Source organism: Lissotriton vulgaris, chromosome 8 (assembly GCF_964263255.1).
Source record: "Lissotriton vulgaris chromosome 8, aLisVul1.2, whole genome shotgun sequence".
Lineage (NCBI taxonomy): Eukaryota > Metazoa > Chordata > Amphibia > Caudata > Salamandridae > Lissotriton > Lissotriton vulgaris.
The window spans coordinates 689,025,086-689,049,517 of record NC_141696.1 but is presented as its reverse complement, the minus strand read 5'-3'; the positions used below and the strand labels follow the sequence as shown (position 1 = coordinate 689,049,517).

Below are 24,432 nucleotides of genomic sequence, written 5' to 3'. Positions count from 1 at the left end.
GCAAAATGGGGCTATCCCCTAAACAAATTCCTAGAAAAATTGGGGCTTTTTTTTCAACACATTTCCACATGTGCTTTAAAAACATCATGGATCTGATTTACAAGGCCATTGCACAACCAGTGCGTCACTTGGGTGCAGTGTGCCTGCCTATATTTACAATTCCACGTAAAGTCATCCTGTGTGACTTTTAATGGCCTTGTATATATGGGCCTCTTCCAGGCATTACTCTGCATGAAAGGGGCATTCCATGGGTGATGCTGTGGGTGTTCCTATGCAGCATCCAAGGAACCTGACGCATTTCCAGATTTACAAAGTTTTGTAAAGCTGGGAAAATGTCAGAATCTTACGTCTCCCCAGGAGTGGCACAACGAGGAGAAATACTTTTATTTCTCATCTTTTTTTCCTCTTTCTATGCATGCTGGATTCTGCAGCATGCATAGAAAGAGAAAAAAGCCATCAATGATTGTTTTTGTGCAGGAAAGTGTCCCTGCATTCCCACAACGGAGGCCCTCTTGCAAAATGATGCAAGGGTGCTTGCGCTGGCGCATGGCAACCAATTGAGCGCCAGCACAAGGGACAGCACACATATGCATCATATTGTTTTTAATAAGACATATCCCTGTGCTTTTAAAATGAGGCTGCTCAGCGCAGCAAAGTGACTTGCGACACCGCGCTGCATAATTCTTTTGTAAATGAGGCCCCATAGGTTTTAAAGTACGGTTCATGACCACAGCACAGCATTATGTGTAGTGAAAGGGGGGGAAAGAAGAAGAGCAACAACCTTTTGAACAAAGTAAGAAAGAGCTAATGTAGAAAGCAATTGATTGAGAGTAGTTTGTGATTCAAGCACTCTGCAAGAGGTTTTGGAAAAGATGGGCAAACTGTGCCTTTATTACAATACAATGTATCAAGTATATTGTTAGCAAAGTAATAGATTGTACATGTAGCTCCATGGGAAAACTAAGGAAATATTTAAAAAATGTGCATGTAAAGGATCCAAGTCATACCATTGCTCAAAAGGCCCAGTATAGCACCATTGGCAAACACGTGTCCTCAACCTTCCAGTGTGTAAAGAACCAGAGGGCTAGATGATCATACACAATGCTCCAGTATATAAAGCAGCAAAGTGCTATATGAGCTTCCACTCTGCTCTGATATGTAAAGCCAGGAGCGGCTTCTCTGTTGGCCCCACTGCAAAAAAACACCCTCCAGGAAAGACGCAGAGATGAAAAATAAAATGGTAATAAAGTTAATTTATTAACATTTTCTTTTTCGTCCACCCGTCCTGAACCAAGTGTCAGTACGAGGCCAGGCCACTACTGCACTGCTGCTGAGTGTCAGCAGTGAGCTGCGCACTTCAGTTTAAAGTGTACATGTCTTTTTGGCCAGCCATTTTGTACAGCCAGCCAGACATGCACATGTAAAACTTCTCTAGCCTAGCTGTCTTAAGACAGCTGGGTTACAGCAAGCACAAGCCTCTAGTGCCTCTAGTGCCCTCGGGAGCGCCGCAAGAGTCCGCTCCTTCCAATCAAGGTGCCGCTCTCATGTTGGTGAGAGCAGCATCAGGATTGGTTAGGGTAATTTGCTGGATACTGGGCAGATCAAGGACAGAGGGGGGAGGATGTTGGACGTCATGCAAAAAGGAAGTTAAGTGGTTATTTCTTTTTATTTAAACTTATTACTCACCTTGCATGCATGCACCCATTGATCATGCATTTGCCTGCCCCCCACTCTGACTTCTTGCCAGCCGCCGCTGTGTCAAGCATCATATTTACAAAATCACACGATGCAAACCACCATAGCTGGGACAATATTCCTTGGTTATGTAAAGCTCTGTGGTCATATCAGTTTCCACAATATCCCAGTATCTAAAGAACCAGAAGGCTAGACGTTCCATGGTGATCCAGTATGTAAATCACCACATTCAGGTCAGTCTTTACAATGTTACAGTGTGTAAAATAATACAGCTGGGCTAGCATTAGCAATGTGTTTGTAGAGCACTACAATTAAGCCTGGGCAAAGCACTACATTACGCTCGTGTAGTTTGCAAAGTTTGCGCTACTTCGCACTACGCAAATTGCACGTAGCACAGTGCAAGCACGCATAGAGTAGCTTAATTCAGCGGTCATTTTTTGCTTGCTCGCAGTCCTCAACATCAAGTTGGCGACCGCGAGCAAGCAAAATGACATCCCGGCGAGATTTTTTCCTCGTTCCTGATCAGCATCATCAAGCTGCCGATCGCGAGCGTGGAAAATAAACCTCCCGGCGAGATTCTCAACGTGGGGAGGTCAGGTTTCTAATTGCGAGTGGTCGCGTATGCTCAGGACGAGAAACTACCAGTCCACGTTGAGAATGCTGCCGCTCGAGTAGAAATCTACTCCAGCGGCAGAAAATGACCGCTTGCACTGTGCAAGATGCAGTTTGCACTGATTGCACAGTGAGGATAAGTATCCGGCACTGTGCAATCAGTGCGAACAGCATTTTGCACAGTGCACTACGCAGTTCGCGTAGTGCACTTGGCTAAGCTACGTTTAGCGCTACTTCGCAAACTACGCCCAGGGTTAACTACAATCAGACTGTCATATATGAAAAGCAATGTTGCCATATCAGTTTCCAATATGTCCAAGTATTTAAAGCACCATAGCCAGATGAGTTCACTATGTCGTATTATACAATGTACAACAGCAATATGCTGTACCAAGGCCAGTATTGCCCATTATCCATGCAAGGTATACAGGCCACAGTACCTAAATCAATACCCATTGGCCCTTATTCATAATGCCCCATATAAAGGCCCATCCCCAGGCAAGGGTATTCACAATGTCCCAATATTTCAGACACTATCCATAAGCCAGAATCTGTATTGCTTCAGCATGCAAAGCAAGACCTAGTGGCCAATGCGCATGATGTACCAGAATGTAAAGCATCATCACCTAGTGTCCACAACATCTCGGTAAGACAGCATTACACCCATGTCAGAATACGTAATGCCTTAGCATGTAAATCAACAAGACCAGGCCTGTATCTGCAATGTTCCAATGCACAACGCCTATTTTCTAGCCAATACTGGTAATGTCCTTTCATGTAAATTTACTAAGCACAGCCACTAGCCACCAAATCCAATATGCAAAGCATAAAGCTCAGGACAACATGCACAAAGCCCCCTATACTAAATTATTATCCAAGTAGTGTGCAGTTTTCACAATGTCCTAGTATGTGAAGCACTAATAATTTCCATTATCCAGGGTTGTATCTGCAACTCCATATTAAGTAAAGTACTGACCAGGGCCAGTATCCACAGCCACTACCCAAGTCCTCACCATTTGTGCACCTGGCTATAGGTAAAATCACAACTGCAGCAAAATGATCTGAGCTTAACTACCTCAGCCGCAGGAGGGCAAGCACGATCCAAGGGTGGCAAAGAGTTGAAGGCAGGCGTACTAAGGGCAGTCCAAGTGGTCTGGCTCATTTGGACTTGGATGACTTTCTTAAGAACTAAACCCACTTAGGATTCCGTCTTTACCCCTTTTTTGCATGTCCAACTACGTAGTATCAGTGCTTCAGATGTGGAAAAGACAGCTTTTTCTGTCTTGGGTGCCTATACTGAGGGACCGTATGGGCTTTGCAGATGAGGCACGGGCTTTGCACCTCTGGCACACTGTAAAATGCCAGTTTCCCAGTAATTGAGTCCACCATTGGCCTTTTGTGGCACAAAACATGATGCATCAGCACAATGTGGCTGTAAATGGAGTATTGTAAAGGTTCCACTGCCTAGAAAAATTATTTTTTGTCCAGTAGTGGCTCCTCATCACTGGACCACTGTCTAGAATACCCACATCATGTGTTACGGTCTAGTGTTTAAATTATATTTGCAGTTTATTTACCTCACTCTGAATGGAAATTCATTATTGCCTCAAACGAGTACGTCGTTTGAAGCATGGCCAATATTTCCTAGATTGAAGAAGGTTAATGTAAAAGAACTTTCTCAAGTTTGAGTGTAAATTCAGTAGTATAGTTGTCTTTACAAATTACATCGCGTTCTCTTTCTCCCTCTCCGTTCTCTATTCACTGCACTGTCGCTTTCCTCCAGGTCTTCTCTGGCATCACTTCTTACCAGCCTTACCTACCTTCTCCCCTTTATTCAGAGCTGTAATATAGGACAGGTTGAAAAACCCATTAGCTTGCGAAATTACCTATTTGACTTCAAAATAAAATAATGTTGTACTTGTCCAGCACACACTTTCTTTTCATTTTTGCTTGCATTCTATCCACAAACTCCTTTGATTGACTTTCTCTGGATTCCTCTTAGACATTAGTTCTAAATATCTCAAAATTGCCGATGTAGGCAAAAGCGTAAATTTCCACCAATCAGTATGGTGAGATATGCAATTATTACGTACACTTTTTTCACAACATTTTCTTTCCTCTGATGCATGTCACCCGGTGAAACCTGGCAGAGTATGTCAGAGGAAAACTTCCTGAAATGTGGGAATTACATGCGTAAAGTAGAGCAGAAGCACCAACTTCTGCAGCCATTCTCTACTCTCGTAAAGGTGTGGTTGTACCGCCCTCATAAATGACCACGCTCCAAATTATTGTGATTTCTGGGTGTGGTATTACCACATGAGATATCCCATTATGATATGCAGGTCAATATTTGGATTGATCTCATGCAAATAAGTAGTTCCTTCAATTGTAAAATTGATAAAGTGCCTTTTGTGTATTGTCTTAGATTACTGGAGTGAAAGTGATCAGGAAGAAGCAGATACACCATCAACTCCAAAGCAAGACAGTCCTCCTCCTCCTTATGACACATATCCGCGACCTCCCTCGGTAAGCTGTTTGTGTGAATCTCTGCTAACAAGTCATACTGAGGTTTGTGTACCAAGGGTTACACGGATGCTTCTGAGACGCTACTGAGTTTTGCTCTGTGCCTGCTGGCTTATATAATGGATTTAGTCACCGCTCTGGAAAGGAAATTTGTTGCAAAGTGTAAAGCTAGCTGTCAGCTGAAGCCTACTGAAAATGAGGACAGCAGACAATAATTTAAATGGTGTGGGGGAGTTTGCTGAATGTGGTGAAGAAGGGAGAGTACAGATGAAATTATGAGATGCAGAAAGGTGTGCACGAGTTGGACCCTGGTTGTAGTGTGCACAAAAGATGATTTTGATACATTTGCAAGTTGGAATTAGAACTCTCCTAAGTATGTGTTCCAGCAGACAGATACTCAGAGACGTCATACAGTGGCATACCAGGAAGTGAAGAAGTGCAGATCTGGGACACGCCATGGTCTTACCCATTGCTTCAATGTACATCACTGCATATTTTATACACCTTGACTCTGCACACCTCCTCTGAGCTTGTCCTCAAGCCGTGATATGGGAAGGGGGGTCAAGAGGCCACGACTCTGGAGCAGATGTGCATGAAAGCAGCACACAGAGCAGTCACCAGAAAAGAGTCACAAAGTCTTTGAACGAACATGCTCTAAACATAAAATTATGAGCTGTTACACATCCCCAGATCCTGCTTTACAGTTACATCAAGACAAGTCGTGGGAGCCTAAATCAAATACTACTCTCTGCTGACTTCACTTAAAGGCTGTGGCGTCCGGTATGTTTTGGGGGAGGAGGGGAGCGGACAGGACACACACACACACACGCTCACATACATGTGACTCAATGATTAGAGTGGCAGACCCTGATGCAGAGGTCTAGCCCAGGACCAGGGTTCAATTCCCCGCCTCGGCGGGTCTTGGGCTCAAAATTCCACGGACCTGATAATTCTCGCCTCGGTGCCTTTTCCAATCATGGAGTCCCACTCTGCAACTCTGGGCAATAGCTTGCTTAATCTCCACAACGGCCCCCACAACGCTAAGGATGCCTGGCCTCCACCTTGGGGGTGCCCAGGAGTGGACGCCTCACAGGGAAAGCCAGAATGGGTTCCACAGCGGTATTCGTACAAGCACCTTGAGACCCTTGCGGGTGAGTAGTGCGCTATACAAGTATCAATTTATAACACTCTCAATCAGGCGCACACACACACACACACACAAATGCATTCATTCACAACACTCTTTCCCAAACATTCATACATGCACTCACCAAACAATGCAAAAAGAAAATAAATCACACTTACCTTCAGCCTGCTCCGCTCTGCCTCAGAGGTTCCAGGAGGCTTGGGACTGCTGCCTTCCCTCATTGGCTGACCTAAGGTCAGCCAATGAGGGAAGGCAGCAGTCTTGTGGTCATCACAAAGTGGGGTGGGGTCAGGGAGACTTCTGACCCCACCCTACTCTGTGATGAAGTGTCACGGATTGACACCTGACCCTGGGCGCTTCAGGGCTTAAAACTCAAGCGCCCAGGTGCGAGGCAATCAGTGACGCTATCCCTCGTCACTGAGGGGAGGGCCTCAGCAACCTTTGCTGCGCTGAGAAAGTCACGCCTAACGGAGCTGTGACTTTCTCAGCCCAGCAAAGTTCAGTTCAGGCAGCCAGGAGAGAGCGCTAAATGCGCATGTGTGTCTCCTGGCTGCTTAAACTGAAAGTGAACAGTGTCTGTAGGCTGACTTTTGTTCAGCCTGACAGACACTGTTCCTACGGGGGGGGGGGAAAGGGGGTGTGCCCTTCTGCCCAAATGGACCAGCCGTGCCTGCAGGGTCTCAAAAGTAGCATGAAGCATCTGGTAGCAGAACAAGCATTTGCAATGCAATCGGTCTCGCCTTGGGGACCTTATATGTATTTAGCTATGCAGCATATTAGCCTGGGTGCTGAAACATCTACTGTTCTTTAACATGGAGGGAAAGTAAGCACCAAACTGCGTTACAAGGCAGGCATGGAACACATGGAGAGAAATATTGCCTTTCAGCGGGAAATGGTATAGTCCAAAGCTCTGTTTTTAATATAAAATCAGGGCCTCCTTTGGTCATATCACTGAAAATACAAGATTTGAAAAAAATATAATTTTCTACAGGTGCTCGTGGAAGACAATTTCTATGGACTGGAATCCAGAGAATGCTAAAGTGATTCTGGTATTTTACTGACCTCTGCTGGTCGTTTTCAATCAAGAAAGTTAAATAGAGGCAGTTGCCAGTAAAATTAAAAAAAGAAAGTCCCTCAGCAGAAAGCAATTCTCGGATTTTATTGGTCGTTTTCTATCAAGACAGTTAAATAGAGGCAGTTGAACAGAAAAACAAGTCTGTATGTAGATGCAGACAAGTCCTAGGGTTGATCTCCAGAACCCACAAAGTACATACACATATAAGTATATACTGTAGCCTTATAGCCCGCCGTTGCTAGCTATACCGGCTAAAGGGGAGGGACTTTACCAAGGGAACGGGACATTAATAGCCGGTATAGCCCTGCTACCGAAGGGCTATAAGCCTATCAGAACATTCTGCCACTAGAGGAGAGAATGTTCAAACAAATTAAATAAAGGCCTCTCGAAGCTTGAGGGGATTTAAATCCTCTGAGCTCAGAGAGCCCTTTGTAAAACATTGGACTGTTGCTCTGCGTGCCTTTACTGGACGTAGAAGCAGGGAACACTCCATTGTCTTCAATGGAGCTCCCAACATTCCAATGCTCTAATAAAGTATATACATGAGGTCTTGAATGCTCGACCTAAAAAGGAGCTGTCTTGCAAATACCTTTTATGGAAGCTCACTATACCATAGCCCAAGAACCCTCCATGCCTCTTGAAAACCTTTCTTGAACTGTGCGTGGCAATGCCATGTCAGAGATTTTAAATGCAAGGATAATCATTTGTTTCAACCATCTACCAAGCATAGCTAAAGAAGCTTGCAACCCATGGCAAGACAAACCAAATGTGCCAAAATGAGACTGCGCTTTTTTAAAAGATGCTGTCCTTGTAACAAAAACTAATATTGCTCTCTGCAAATCAAGAGAATTTAAGTTCACTTTTTCAGGTGTGGATGGGTTAGGAGAATAAACTGGAAGAACCAGGTCTTGAGATACATAAAAGTCCATTGAAACCTTAGGCACAACGGAACGCTTGGGTTTCAAGATAACCCTGTCTGTAAGGAGAGAAAAAAAAGAGTAAAAACATACCAATGCTTCTAACTCGCCACTTCTTCACTCTGAACAAATAGCCATCAGGAAAGAACCTTAAAAGAGAGAAACAACTGGAGTTGCACCGACTTTAATCACTCAAAAGGAGCCAATTGAAAGCTCTTAAAACCATTGGAAGTTTCAAAGTAGGAAGAGGACAATCAATCACTGGGCTCTTAAGAAAATACCCTCTGAATAGTCTGTAAATCCAATGATCTAATTTCTCAGGTTCTGATTTACTAAAGGCTCTCATGGCTGACCATTGGCTACGCAGTTTTGAAACTGCAGGCCCATCTATTATGAATTTAAGAATCTTTATTGGGTCATAATTCCTAGGTGATAAGAAATAGCATATAGAGAATGATCTCCAATGCCTAGCATAAACCTTTAAGGCTGCCAGGTGCCTAGAATCTTAAATCACAACAGCCATATCCTCCAAACAACTTAAAGCATGAAGCTGCAACCTCTTAAGCTTCAAATCGCCAGATGAAGTCTCTTCAGAGACGGTCTGTCAGGGTTCGGTGTTAACAGAGGTAACGGTTCCAGAGGATGCCCCAAATGGCGTGTGTGCTACTGACAATTGAAAGAGAAAAGGGCACCAATTTTTCCTGGCTGAAAAGGGAATCACTAACAGAATCTAATCCTAATCTGCCATTACTTTCTGGATCACCTTGGGAAGCAGGTTGCATCATTAACTGTACACACTCAATTTTAATCTTCTCTGACGAGGCAGGCAGAATCACCTAAACATGAGTCGGCATGGTTCTGCTTTTCCTTTGCTTTACTGGATTTCTTTGAACTGCTCAGCAAACAGGATGTTAGTAAAGCAGAGGTTCAGCTGAGATAGATGTGTAAGTGTGAGTTTCTTGCAATGCCTATAAGGGGCTCATAAAAGTGTTTAAACTCCATGCACATCCAGTGCTAGGCCTCTCTGCATAGTGCACAAAGCCATGGTCCAACAAGTGCTAGTTGTAATGCTGGGAGAATATGAGATATGCAGATTAAGGATTTGAAAAAAATGAGGGAAGAAAAAGGGCCGAAGCGTAGCAGAGTGAAAGGCTGTTGAACAAAGTGGTGACAACTTGAGAGTTTGAAACACTCTGTAGGTCACATCGGTTTCCACACAGCTTAGTACATTTGTAAGTCTGGGGCTTGCATTTTCAGAATTGAAACAATTCCAATTCTAATCCTTCACAACAAAATCATTGTTTATGTATCTAATACACCTAACAAGCATTGGCACAGTCAACTGCTTTAGCTGTGTGAGGCACAGGATTTTAGTTTACTTATTTAAAGCTTCGCTTATAACTGAATTGTTCATGCTCATTGGTAGATTTTCTAAGCACGCTTCTTTGGCCATGCTCCTTCTAGAGCAGGGGTCTTCAAACTAGGGGGCGGGCCCCACTAAGGGGGCCTCAAGTGTTCTGGGGGTGCAAGGCTCTGGCTAAAAGAAGCATTATTTTAGAAACAAAAGGATCCACCTCCTGAGGTGGATCTTTTTGTTTCTAAAATAATCGCACTGAGGAGGATGCATCCACCCTAGTGCCCTTGAGGGGCATAACCTCTTAACTCCCTAAATCGGTTCTCTTGTAAACTAATAGAAGCATTATGCTGATAACAGTACGTTGTTTTAAGCAGAAAAAAATGAGGGGCAGAAAGTTGCTCTGTAATGTGCCATCAGTAACATCTTTTGTCATTTATATCCTGGCTGGGAGAAAGTGTCAAAAGGGAAGGGACTCCAAATATTCTTTAAAAAACCCCCACCCCCATTTCTATTAATCACATTGTGGATACTTTTAAAAATGTGTAAGGCCTGCCTGACCAGAACAGTATGTTTAGCAATCATGTATTAAAATGCATTTTTAAAACGAACTAAACTTCACTGTAATGTTCGAATAATTCTAAACATATTTAAACATTGCCATTGTAAGAGAGTAATTGAGAAAAAATCTGAGGGATGCCCAATTATTTTTCTTCAAGGGGGGAGGGTGCATTAAATAGTTTGAAGACCACTGCTCTAGAGAATTTCCCAACTTATTTTTCATCCAACTTAAGGTACTAGCTATTAGCTAAGCAACACAAGGGAAAGCCAAACTGCCCTGCTTGCTTTTGATTACAATTCAGTAAAAGAAAATGCAGAGGACTCTCTGATTAACTCTAAGAGATGGTTCGTCTGGGTAAATGTGGGGGCGTGGCTTTGCTTTATTTCAATTTCACTTGTCAGGTTTGTAAAGATAAGTAAACCCTTTTTCAGCTCTATGTGAAACCAAAAATAGACTCCTAACCAATGAGGGATGTGCAGTCTCGGTCACCTTTTCTGCAGGTTTATGTTTAAGGTTGAGTTGCTACTACAAGCATGAGTCCTGAGCAAATAAATAAATGTACGCATAAATATGTACTTACCACTGATTCAAGACAGGATTAAATACTAAAAGATGCGCTGTGCCGTGTGCACCACAGTGCATGACATTTCACAATCAGTGTTGCCAATGCTTGTACTTGTTTGGGGGAGTGCACCCGTTTGAGTGGTACGTGGATGGTTTACAAGTTCTGAGCCGGTGAGAGATAAGGTGCCAAATGAACACTGCATAATAGTGCGTGTAGTAAAGAACTCCCGAGAGGTGCATAGGAAGTTAGAGGGCCTCTCGTCCATAAACATCGTTGAAACGCCTAAAACGCAGCAGGTAGTTTCCATAGCAACGCACACAGCCTAAGTGCCTCCTGCCAGAGCAGCGGCACCCTATCACACTTACCTGGGAGCTTGGCTACATGACGGGAGAGTATGTCATTGGAAGATGTCCCATCCTGCTGCCGACAATACACTGAGATGGCGGAAGTCCCTGTAAAACTGAGAAGTGTTGTGACACCACCACTGCGCCCATTTTCCTCTACAATGTCCCTCTCCACGGACTGAATCGAATGTACAATCAGTCTTTGACTTAAAAGGAGATTCCACCACGGCCGTGGGCAAGTGAGCAACAAATAATAGTTTTAAACACAAACAAGGAGCGCCGACCGGTGGCTTGCCAGGCCGGCCGCCGCTTCCCTGCTCGTGCTGTCTCTGCCTCCCACAGTGAATTGGAAAAACGCCACTGTTTTGTCATGCATGCATATGATGTAAGGCATCTCGCGCATGCGAGACAAAGAGTGCAAATTCAGCCGCCAATCATAAAACAAACAAGCACTGAAAATGCAATAGTACTCATTTTTACGTGAACCCTATTGCATTTTAAACAGAAGTGCGGTCATTAAGGAAGGCTCGAATGGACTGAGGGAGGGAACCGGGAGAGGCAGGGGTACAAAATGTTTTTTAAAGTAAAGGGGATGATAGCCTCGGGAGAACATAACTAAAGACATGGCCGTCAGGAGGCAGGACTGAAAAGCCAAAAATGAATCACAATGCTAAATTTATGATTTAAGCCAATAAAAATTATGGATGGAAAGTGGGCAGAGCTTCCCCCAACTATAGTGTATACCGCATGCCTCGCAAAGTGGGCGCTACAACGCTATGCGAGACCTAAAAATGAAGGCTGGAAATCCAGTCCAGAATAGCCTTTGAATAAACATGTACTGTTGAGGGCAAGACTCTGCCTTAACTCCTCCCCAAGGGTGGAGACAAGGGACAGATCCTGGAGAAAAGGGCATTTGGCAACATATTGCCTGATTGTGCATGTTTGTAAGAAAACACACAAATGCAGGTAGCAGCAGAATATCTGTTGGTATTTACCAAAATGGACCAAAATATAATGTCAAGAATATCGAGGACACAAATATCGTGAAGGTAAGTTCTATAGGTAAGCAAAGTATTACTATGTATAACTCTGTTTATATGTACCTTGATAATATATATATCTTCAAGGTACTTAGATGTGGAGTTAGGATTAGTCAATCTAAATGTACCTATTTGCACTTACCTTTTCGATATTTTGGTCCTCAATATTTATGACATGATATGTTCACACAATACTTCTTTTTCCAGTATTCTGTCAGTGATCTACATCTGTCTCTATGTAGATGTGCAAAAACAAAGGCCTTTTGGGATATATATGGTCCACTGTAATGGTTATGACAGGGCAAGGGCAAGGGCCAAGAAATGGTGAGAACAAGGCACCATCATGGGAACAATTGATACAAATTTCAACACCTGTAAAATGAGCCACGCTATATCACATCTGTAGGTGCTTGGCCCACAGCAGGTAATGTTATACAAATGATCCTTTCTGTCCCCTGTTATGTAAGTGGTGCAAATCAGGAGGTGGTTTGATACATAAAAAGCTTCCAAAGCCTTTGCATTGATTTGTATTGATTTGTACAATAATGGTGCACATTGCCTATTAAATCATTACCTCCTCGCCAGACCTCCCCATCACAGTCATTAGCGTATGAGCAATAGCTCATCCCACAGAATTTCCAAGCAAAAACTCCCTTAGCCCCATCCCTACCCTCCAGCCACTCCCAAATCATGTGGCTCATAACCCCTGACCCACTGCAGCACATCCTCTACCACCAAGCACAAGAAGCCGAACAGGGAGGGAGGAATGGGAATCAGGACTGTGGCTGGGAGGTCTACGACTCGGAGTAATGAATATTACCGGTAATTAACCTATCAAAACCTTCTCGTCAGACCTCCCTGTCACAGTATTTAACACTTGAGAATTTACTAGTGGGCCTGTAGTACTCATTTTTCCACCCAGTTAAATAGCACTTTAAACATGTCTCATGCCTGCCATTGTGGCCTATGTGTGTAGTTTTAATCTGCCACGTTAAACTGGCAAAATAAACCTTTTGCCAGGCCTAAACCTTCCCTTTGTACTACATGTAAGTCACCCCTAGGGTAGGCCATACACAGCCCAGAGGGCAGAGTACAGTGTATTTAAAAAGCTGGGCATGTACTTTTAAGCTTACATGTCCTGGTAGTGAAAAACTCTTGAATTTGGTTTTCACTGCTGCAAGGCCTGCCTCATCCTTTAGGATAATATTGGGTTACCTTATTACATTTAATAAGTGATAACTTTAAATTGGGAGCAGGTATCAAGTATGGTATCTAAAGAATTGTATTTCAAAACCCTCTTTAATCGAAAAGCCACATTTGGATTTTAAGTCACAATTCTAAAAATGCCACTTTTATAAAGTTTGCATTTTCTTTTCCCAACCGTTTGGTGCCTTACTCCATTTTTCTCAATTTGTGTGTGATTCTCTTGTTTTTTTCAATTTATTACTGTTTGTGTGCTGCATAAATACCGATACATTGCCGATAAGTTAAGCCTGACTGCTTTTGTGGTACAAGAGGGTTAAGCAGTGGTTAATCTAGTGACTTTAATAGTTCACCCTGATGGGGATTATGGCTATTGGTTCAGAAAGGCTCAGACCCTCCTCAATCAACACCCCAATTTCTCACAATGTCATTTTATGTAACAGGTGTGTTTGCCACATTTCATTGCTTAAACCAGTGAAGAAAAGATATAAAATAGGCTCAAATAATGTATTTAAATGCATCTTTAAATTTCATTAAGTTGTAGCTTTACATTTGATAGAGCAACTCCTGACCCAAATACATAGGGTTGGCACCATTAGGCTAGGTGAGAAGAAGCAGCTTCCAGCATCATCAAGGGCAGCTCAGCAACATATACACATTAGGGGGCTCCCACCAACCCTATCTCTTGCATAGTTGTGTATTTTTCCTATGCACACAAATAACTGGAACTAAGGCAGCCATAACTGTGACAATCAGAGTGGATGAGGGAGGACAATCCTGCATAAGGATTTAAGAGGGTTGTCCTTTGTGGCTGCCCTCTTTGATACCTTGTGGACATGAGGTGCCACGTCGGTATAAAACATACACACCCAAATCTCTGTGTAGAAGGGGGAAGGTAGTTGTGAGAATGTGTTAGTTGAGCAGGAATTGGTTTATTTCATCCTTACTGAGAGCTTGATATATTTTTTATGCATGGTATTTTGTAAAGTTTGTGGCACCAAGAATGTTGAAATCTTTCATCTGTCACATGACCGATACCAGGATTAGGAATTGCGGATGTTTTGTGAATTTATTATTTTAGGATTTAATTTGCATAGAAATTAATCTCATGAAAACTAGTGGTTATATTTGAACCAACTAAGGTGGTAAAAATGAATGCCCAGGTTCAGTCTTGATGCCTTTATTATACGTCTATGCTTTGGAGCTGTAAGCACAAATTTTGCGGCTAAGCCAAGATCAATTCAGCTCAGAATTTGTTGTAATTGGAACTTCTTTAGTGTTAAATAGTGACCCAGACCGGAAATTAGTGATGTTGAAACTGTGATTGTCACTGCTGTATGGAGTTTTGAGTTTTTTAAAGGCCTGCTATTTAGTAGCTGTTAATTGGAAGTCATATAAAGCTCTCACAATATGTGAATGATGAGTAAAATGGGATGTATTTGCCACAAAGAAACAATACATCTAGAGAATGGGCTTTCTCAATAGTTTGAGGGTTGTTGGGGTATCTTTAGCATTTCAGTTCCAATTCTTGTGCAATATTCAATGTAACATCTAATGTACTTGCAGTGATTAATAGATAGGGATTAGGAGGTCTTCTTGAGCAGGCAGATTTTCAGTAAGGCCAATAAATAGTATATGACTGGTCTTCCTTCTCTTTCGCTCTATGAAGTACTCTACTACAATAAAATATAAAACATTGTAAAAGAATAACGCTGTACAGTGTATTGCTCTAAAATCTATCTTTTTTTTGTAGATGAGCTGTGCAAGCCCTTTTGTTGAACCAAAGCATAGTAGGCTTTCTTCAACCGAGACCTCTCAGTCGCATTCTTCCCATGAGGAGTACCGACAGGAAGTAGTGGGCAGCATCGCGGAATCCCCACTCCGAAAAAACGCCAGCCAGCGGCGCTCCTGGCAAGATTTAATTGAGACTCCACTTACAAGTTCAGGGCTGCACTACCTTCAGACTCTGCCCCTGGAGGACTCTGTGTTCACTGACTCTCTAGTTATCTCTCCAGATCACCGGAGGCAGTCCACGCTTCCCATTCAGAAGTGCCATATGCAGGATCACTACGGCCCACACCCCTTGGCGGAGGGTGAACGGATACAAGTCCTTAATGGTGGAGGCAGTAAACCTCGAAGCTTTACTCTGCCGCGGGATGGGGGGCTCAATCACTGCAAGCAGAACTCTCTTCTTAGTGCCTCAGAGCTGCAGGAATCAGCAAAAAAGAAACAAGTAAAGGAGGAAGAAGAGGAGACAGAAGAACAAGAATTTAACAACTTGTTAGATACAAGTAGGTATTCAATATTCTCTAAATATGCACACAATTAGGGAGGTGAAATGTGGTACGTTAAATGGGTGACATTTTTTTTCATCTGGTCGTTGTATCCATGCAACTAACATTTATTCCTCTACAAGTTAAAATAATTTTGGCTTGCCTTCCTATTGCTGAGCAATATTGAACTTCAGACCCTTAGAAGTGCTTATAACATTTTAAAACACTGAGCATCAGGGGTCATATTATGATGAGCCGAGCTGCTTTCCTGCTTTTGTGCGTTGGAGGTGGCTCAAGTTCAAACATAGAACTCGGAATTTCTCTGAGTTGATATGAACTTGTTGGAAACAGTGAGCAGAGATTACCTCTTTATGTTTCTGACTTATTCTGTCTTCAATTCATGCATTAAATCAGAGAAATTCCTAGATATATGTTTAAACTTTAGACACCGCACACACACAAAAAAGACATTTTGCTCATCGTGATGCCATATTCTTTTCTAGGCAGGGCCTGCAGGGCGTAAAATTAAGTGCACTGTTTAAATCCTATATTTATTTGAGCTAATGCTTTACTTTCAGACAGCAGGGCTCAGAAACAATCCTGATAACTGGCTAACACAGCTGTGTTATCTGAAAATAAAGCACCAAGTCAGAGAAATATCAGGTTAAATTAATTCACTTTACGCCCTATAGGCGCATAAAACAGGCACTGGCTCTGCGTAGCACCAGAAAAGAGCATCAAGATACGGCGCCAAATGACATGAAGTGTCTTGATGGCGCTGACATGTTTCCTGTTGCAAAATTATATTCTGTTCATTGCTTGAAGGTATTAATTTGCATCAGTAATTTTTGATCACATAATATTGTTCAACAGCGGCAATTGATTGATTCACCACGATTTCGTTTAGTTAAAAGGTTGCAGTTCATGACAGAATTAGTTGTATCGAATTCCAGTTCTTTTGGATGTAGTGGCAATGATATGTCACATTTTGGAACTGTTACTGCCCCTGTTAAGATGTACTTTTAGGGATCAAACTGGTGCATTTTGCTGTTGAAAATACAAAAATACTTTAACAGTGCCTCGCCCGATTAATGTAATTCTGCTATAATTGCTTTTTGTTTTAAACCCATGTCTTAGATCCCTATGCTTTAAAACTCAAAGCCATTCGGCGACTGTTGCCTTAAGATGAGCAAAAATGGGAGGCGCCTAGCAAATTATATTGGATTTTTTTTTTACATTTCTTCTTGTACATATATGCTCAAACATCAGGGTCGGACTGGGTCTGATAATAAGCAGAGGCACCTAAATAAAAGTGCCCCCCTAAGCAAATCAGACAGCTAAAGAAGTGGCTTACATTGTACAAATCAGGTCAGTTTAGAATTTTACAGACACACTGGTATAACAGGTATATGCGTTTTACAAGAAAATAGGGGGCTAGATGCATTTGTGCTTGCTGCAGTCAATATTTATGGTAATATCAGGACATCAACAGTGAAAACTGGCCCGCAAGACCCTGAAGCAGGCCCACTAACAGCCAAAAAACAGCCCACACAGTAACTTGCCAGACCAGCCCCTTAACCCATGGGGGGCATGTTCAGCTTAATGTCAGTAAATATCTATGAAACATGGGATACTCAGGGGACCCCTCATCATTTCTGTAGGCTAGGGGTGGACATTTTGCGCCATCCCAATGGGATCCACAAATTATTTTTGCAAGGGAAAGTAGTCAGTGGGTGTCCAATTTGCTCCTGATTATGAGCCTGGTTTACAATAATGGCAAATTTAACGCAAACTTCAGATTAACTCATACTTTCTAGTGTGCACAGACTGCCATTTTATGCAATTTGCCCACTGATGATAGCAGGTTTTACCTGCAGTAAACCAATAGGGCACACACACATTATGCACAATCTATGCACCTTGTAGTCCAGTTTTAGGCCAAAATAGGAGTTTGTGCCAGAAACAGGATTTTCAGCATCGTCAGGGTCTGTCCGCACTCCTTTTATCTTTATAAAATAACAGTTCCCCTGCAAAATGGAAACAAATTGACCCCCAGTTCTTAATGTCTTTATTGATTATAAGGTTACAGTATAAACTTGATCACATTGCATTCAATCACTACTAGTGTGTTTGGATTACAGACTTCATAAACTGATGACATTTGGACACCATTCAACAATTTAAAGAGCCTGTTAGCTAGGCAACCTCAAAGACAACGGCCGTTGGAAACAGAGAGTAGGTTTACTTAGAATACGATCTGGAGAAAGTCAGCCCCATAGAACTGAAGAGTATGTCAATTTGCAACAGGCAGGCAGCTTCTTAATTCTTACAAATTGTTCTGGCTTCATACTTATCCTCTTAAAAAGCAGTAATAAGTCACAGAATAATATGAGTTAATGATAAAATTCCACTTAAACACCACACCACCTGCATCCTTGAACTCGTGTCCTCCTCCTCTCCCCTTATCTTAATCCTAACAGAGCTTTGATGAAATATTGTCCTTTAACCTCTCTTTCCAGAGTGGATGTTTGTTCTACTGTTCTAAGGTTTTCTTATCTTGCTTTCTACACTATTGTCCAAAACTACCTTTGTTCACATATTTTCTGAACCACGTCTCTGCTAATAATGGGAATGGAGTATGTGCTTGTGCGCTGTGATCTGGAATTCTTCAAGGCTTTGTTAGTCATGTTTTCCCTTTTTAACTAAACTTGCTGATCTTGTGTTTTGCTCTCCTCTGAACTCTCACCTTTACTCTGTGTCCCTGTGCAACCTGGGACTATATTTGTTCTTTGATTACATAGAGTTTTACAGTGCTTTTTGCTGATTCCAGTGGTGGTTGTTTTTGTTTGTCTGAGGTTTCCCCACATTGGTTTACCATCCTGGCGAACCTCTGCCAACAGTCTCGTACGGTGGTGCACCTCTTTGAGACCGACCATAGCTTGTGCAATAGAGCGTGAGAAGGGGCGGGCCATAGGTATTACCCTCAAAGCAAAGTTAAGCTGACCCACTGTTTGCTGTAACTGGTGCAGGGTCACTTTCTCTTTACCCAGGCATTGCATCAAGGAAGCCCTAAACTTGGCCACCTTTTCCATTGGTAAACGGAAACATCCCTCCAGAGAATCGAGCTCAATTCCCAGAAACTCCAGTGAAGTAGATGGTCCAACCGTCTTACCTGGTGCCAGCGGGACTCCAAACTCCCTCATGAGGATGCAGAAGTCGTGCAGCGCCTGCGCACATCTCGTATCGCCGGCTACTCCCAAGAACAGGAAGTCATCGAGATAGTGCATAACATGCCTATGCCCTGTGGCCTCGGTGAATGCCCACTCTAAAAAACAACTGAACATTTCAAAATAGGCACAAGAAATGGAGCAACCCATAGGCATGCATTTATCCATGTAATAACTTCCTTGAAATGCAAAACCTAGCAAGCGCTGATCCTGTGGGTGTACCGGGAGCAACCGGAACGCGGATTCAATATCTGATTTCGCCATCAGCGCCCCAGGGCCCAGGCGATTTAACATGGCCACGGCTTCATCGAACGATGCGTACCGTACTGAACAGACTTCTGGGTCAATGGCCTCGTTCACCGAGGAACCCCTTGGAGCAGACAGGTTATGAATAAGTCTAAACTCCCCCGGGTCTTTCTTCGGGACAACCCCTAACGGGGAAAACATGAATTCTGCCACCGGCGGGCGATGGAAAGGCCCTGCCACTCGCCCCAAGCTGACTTCTTTTGCTATTTTCTTCTCTGCCACGCTTGGGTTGTGCTGCACCGATAACTGGTTTTTACAGGAGTCCCCCCGAAAATCCCCCGCCGGGATGTGGAATCCGTTCCTCAACACCCCAGCGGATACATGATCAGGGTATCTGTTTAACCAAGGAGTCATAGCCATGAGATCAACGGGTGTAGGCAATCGGTCACAAAGTTCTACCTCACTCCTGCTTAGAGCCTCCTTTTCCTCCCGTCCCGCTATTTTTCGATTTTCACGAACTCTCCGGGTGTGAGGAGTTCCCACAGCCCGCACATACATGCTTGAACCTACATGTTCCCTGCGGTCTGTTACAGTTGCCTCGATTGAAGCCCCAACAGACCCCCCGTTTGCCGCCATTTCCGCCGGTCTTAGGCTGGTAATCCCCACCGGCGCCCGCTCGAAAGGGCACCGCGGGCTTTTGGCGGACGACTCCTGACCCACTCCCGCCTGGCGAGGACGTACCTGCCGCCCCTGGCAGGAGCTGTTTGTGCCATGACACCGAGTCCAGGCAATCCCAAGTCAAAGTAGCATCATATTCTTTGGCTTTCCTGAATTTCATGTCATAACCTTTCCATTCTTCCCCCCCATACCTAGAATAAAAATCCATATTACGATTTTGATAGCAAGTCAACTCAGTCATCACCTCAGGTTTACGTTCCCCCATAACTGCAGTAAATATAGAAAAGGCCTTAACCCAATTCGTCACTGTCTCATCCACCCTGAATTCCGCCATCTTGGCACGCCAGACGCTCGGGTGCCACAAATCCTTCTGGGTTTTAGCATATTCCATCTCGCGATGGTCAGTTAATAAGGAAAACATGTTAACATATTTGTCCCCCCATATTAACTCTTTCGTGGCCAAAGGGATGTGCTGTGCCACCTTTTCCCGCTTTGAGGGTAATGAACCCTCCCCCGCTATTGGCAATGCGAGCTTACCCGGTTCAGCCGTTGTTCCCGCCGTTTTCTCGTGACCAACTGCAGGTCCTACCGGTGCTACCTGTGGGGAAACAAGAGGAACATTCGCCTTTGCGACATCTCTCGACTGCCGCAATTGCTTGATTAGTAGTCTGGCCTCCTCGGCCGGATCTCCAGGGGCCACTGACCCCCCTGCTTTCTTCTTGAGCCATGCTGCCAACTGGATGGCCAATTCGGGAGGCATATCCTCATCGTTATCAGGAGTAATTACAACCGGGATCGGCTGCCCCATATCAGGATTTGGTACCGGGTTGTCTACCGGCATGAGGGGGGCGACTGGGGGTACCTCTGGGACCGGGACCTCCCCCGAAACTGCCCTCTTCTTGACCCGTTTCCCTCTACCCTCAGGGACGACTCCCGGCAAGGCCGGGCCTATTACCTTCTTAGGGTGACCGGGTTGCTCAGTGCAGCCAGCTGTTTTTTGACCTCCGTCAAACCTCTACCGATCGATTGGACTTGTCCGAGTTTTCGGTCCATGCAAGCCATCCGGTTCGACAACAGGCGTAACACCTTGTCCGTCTTGGAACTCTTTCCCGCTTTCTTGCCAGCCATGATGTCGAGTATTCCGCTCCTAGCTGATCGTCGAGGTTCCGGACTCTTCGAACTCGAAGTAACTGAAAGAGAAACAACAAGATTACAAGTTCTCAAAATTGCTGCTTGTTCTGTCGAGGGCTCACGAGCAACGAGTGGGTGCAGCCTTCAGAGCACAGGAACAAGAGGACGCTTCTTCGGATTCCCGCTCTATTTATTCTTCTGCGGGAGGGCGTGTACCCCCCTCCGGTACGCCTACTGGGCGTGGTCTTCGGTGTAGGTGTCTAGGACAACCCCTCTTGGGCGGGAAAAGGCGCGCCCCGGCTACGCCGCTTCGGGCATACCAGCCGAGACACACCCCCCGCCCAAAATGGTTTCCCGGGAGGATCGAGGCACCCAACCATACGTTCGGGGGGACCGAATGGTCGCCCCTTTCCATATGGCCGGGATGCCCGCCACCCCCTCTCAACACAATCTTCAAGGATGGGAGAAGTCGGACACAAGTTTGAACTTTTGGAAGGCGGGAGGGAGTCACCCTCCCGGCCGTATTTATTAAAATATGAAACAAATTTTAAAACATTAAATAAAAGTTTCATAATTATGTACAATTTTACATTTATTACATTTCGATGCAGACATGATCTTTGGCTAACCTTAACAGATCTCTAATACAAAGGTTTCTGTCCCGGGGGCTCAGGGAGGTTTGGAGGTTTGACCACTGGTGCGGGAGAGGCCGGCTCAAAGAGAAACACTGGGGCTTTGATTAAGGGCTTTAAGGAGGGCTTTATTGTTATATACGTTTTCTTCATGAAAAGGTAATGAGTCTCTAGTCTCTTAGTATCGCTGAATGCCGCGGTGCCTTCTGGACGTGGAAGTCTTTGTCTTGATACGTCTCAATAGCAGGATCCCACGTGGTACCGGAAAGAAAAGGAAATCAAGAGAAGGCGGATTACTGCCTGCACTCTGGGTAGACATACACAAGGACCGGGAGTGAAGGAAACGCAAAACCCCGTGAAGTGCTCCAGTTATCTACGGGAGTGACGGAAGGTGCTCGTGCTCAGGGAAGGGGTTGGTTGCAGGAAGTGTCACACCGGGGGCTGTCTCCGCCTCCCAACCTAACCCGCGACCCGACCCCGTACCTCTCTAAGCCACGCTCCTCCCGTGGGCGCGTGGCAGGGCGACTCGTCCGACCGTTGGCCTCCTGGCTTGTCGTTTCCGTCTGCTTCTCTTCCTTGACCTGGTTCCGCGCTGCTCTCCTCATCGATCTCCTCCGCCGGGGAAACGCCGTCCGTCTTCGATGCCGTGCTTCCTGCTTTTGTCGTCACTAGGGGCGTGACTCCACAATCCCAGCCGTCGGCCTTAAAGGAGCCGTATACGTTCACCCCTGATGGCCATTCCGTTTCTGGGTCTCCGTCTTCCTCATGCCACGTAGAAGTCTGTGGCTGTTGAGACAAGACGCAAGGTGAAAGGGGGGTGGCGCACCACCAGTCTTTATATTCAGGTGTCTCTTGACAGTCAGACCCGTGACAGTTTCCTAGCCGAGTCTAACATCCTGCAAATGCAAACATTCTAAATTAAAATTATACATCCTAGCATTAAGGGCCAACGGCAAGGTCTTAACCGGTCTCAGATCCCTACTACCAAAAACTCTCGCCCTCACCGTGTGAGTGGCGCATGCGCAGAGGACTCTACCCTCGTTGCCAACTGTAACTTCCATTGTCGTGGTGGGGACCCCCTTTCCACTCGACGCCATCTTAAAGGTCGTCCGAGTTCCCGTGTGAGGTATCTGTAGGAAGGACAGCGTGGACTCCCCCCCATCCCCACACTCTCTATCCGCCGTCGCGGATATCCGGACCCCGGGAAATTAGACATCTAGCCGCCCCCCCCCCTGGGAGGGGCCTATGCCCGTCTCCCCCTAGGTGACCCATCCTTAGGGGGTGCCGCCTCCCCGTGGGAGGGGCCAATGGCCGCCTCCCCTCGGGCGCTCCCATCCGTTGTGGGTGGCGCCCCCCTCTAGGGACCTTGAAATTACTGCTCACCGATCATGACCTTACCGCCCGACCAAAATAAATACGACAGTTGTTTACCTACTAAAGGAAAAAAGTCTGACATTTCCTCGATGCTTCATCGACTGCTCACTCCTACCAAGAAAAACATTATCCTACAGGCAGAAGTCACATCCTTATCAAAACATTCCTTTCCTGTTCTACAAAGGAAGAAAAGCCTACTCAGCAAAACTTTATTTAAACAAACATTGCCATAAGGGGCTGGTGGGTGGGTCAAAATTGCTGCTTGTTCCGTCGAGGGCTCACGAGCAACGAGTGGGTGCAGCCTTCAGAGCACAGGAACAAGAGGACGCTTAATCGGATTCCCGCTCTATTTATTCTTCTGCGGGAGGGCGTGTACCCCCCTCCGGTACGCCTACGGGGCGTGGTCTTCGGTGTAGGTGTCTAGGACAACCCCTCTTGGGCGGGAAAAGGCGCGCCCCGGCTACGCCGCTTCGGGCATACCAGCCGAGACACGCCCCCCGCCCAAAATGGTTTCCCGGGAGGATCGAGGCACCCAACCATACGTTCGGGGGGACCGAATGGTCGCCCCTTTCCACTCGCGCTGGTGATTTCACTATGAACAATCCTCCCACCTTGGAGCGAATTCTTTTACAGCATGCTATAATTAATTGAGAAAGACAATACAGCAAACTCAAGACCACAATGAGAAGCAACAAGGCCTAAAACAGTCCTGACATCCATGATGGTAGCCATTGAACCAACCCTTAAACCATTCATCTAGGGCACCTCCTTTGCTCACAGTTTTCCATTTTAGATCATGTTAGATCATGTCGTTTTTATCACCTTGGTCGAAGTTTTATTGTCCACATCTTCTGCACAAGAACCCCCTCCATGGCCGTGAAAAGGGCAAGCACGTTTCAGTGTTGCATGGCCATTATTCTCTTTGTTTGCAACTGTTCCTTAATTGTGTTGAACCCTTTTCTGGTGGCATTAATCTTCATTTGTTTCTATTTTATTTGCGGCCATCGAGCTGTTGCCTTTGCCAGGATGAATGACAACATGTTTCCAAAGAACAGTTGAGCATTGTTGAACGGTCTGAACTCTTGGGGCACAGCCTTCCAAAAGTCAGTCCCATAGTACTCTGCGGACCTTTTCCAGCAGTACGGATAAGGTAGAGTAAACAGAGGGCTCAGTAGGTACTCATGTTACTTGGTGATGTTTACTAATGGATGACTGGAGTGCGTGTTTGCCAGGTACCCAGAGAGCAGAGGCCTCCCCAGTTTGGAGGTAGTTGAACGTGTAGCAGCTCTCTGCATTCGCCACAAGAAATCCATGAGACTGGAAGTCCCCCTCTGCATGTCAGCATTATCTATTGTGGCATTGCAGTCAGTGCTTTATCTCTACTTTGATTGTGCCATTTCCTCTGAAACATAAAGAAACAGATATTAATTTCATAACTGATCGGGGTCTACTGTCCCATCCACCCAAGTGTATCGTGCAATGCTGTTGTCCCTTGTTCTCTCACGCTTCCCTATAGTGCCTTTATTGGTGTAGGTCCCATTCCACAGGGAGATGTTTGTACAGAAAAAAGTTGATTTTGGAGTGCCATTAGTCATGGGTGTAAAATGACCGAGTGACTGCGAGTTCTGACTTTTCTGTGCAACCCGGAGGCAATAGGTAGGCAGTGTAGTCGCTACTGTGGGAAAAGAGCATGGGGCACTGAAAATGCCTCATACTAACATTCCATCTCCCCATCCACTAGTCTTCTGGTGCATGAGGACTAGTTCCCTCCTCATAGTTTGTTACAGGGTATCTAGTGTCACGTGGGCAGACTCATTCAATATGTCTTTGTTCA

The 24,432-nt window shown here is 44.9% G+C and overlaps 1 protein-coding gene across 2 annotated transcripts in view; it reads left to right on the top strand.

Moving 5' to 3' along the window:
- The window catches only part of CNKSR2 (connector enhancer of kinase suppressor of Ras 2), a 1,783,347-nt gene that overhangs the window by 1,494,560 nt on the left and 264,355 nt on the right, over window positions 1–24,432 (top strand). For both annotated transcript variants that reach the window (XM_086934554.1, XM_086934553.1), the window contains 2 exons: window positions 4,733–4,833; window positions 14,791–15,328. In XM_086934554.1, the coding sequence (XP_086790680.1) occupies window positions 4,733–4,833; window positions 14,791–15,328 (639 nt within the window). The remainder of the gene's footprint in view (window positions 1–4,732; window positions 4,834–14,790; window positions 15,329–24,432) is intronic.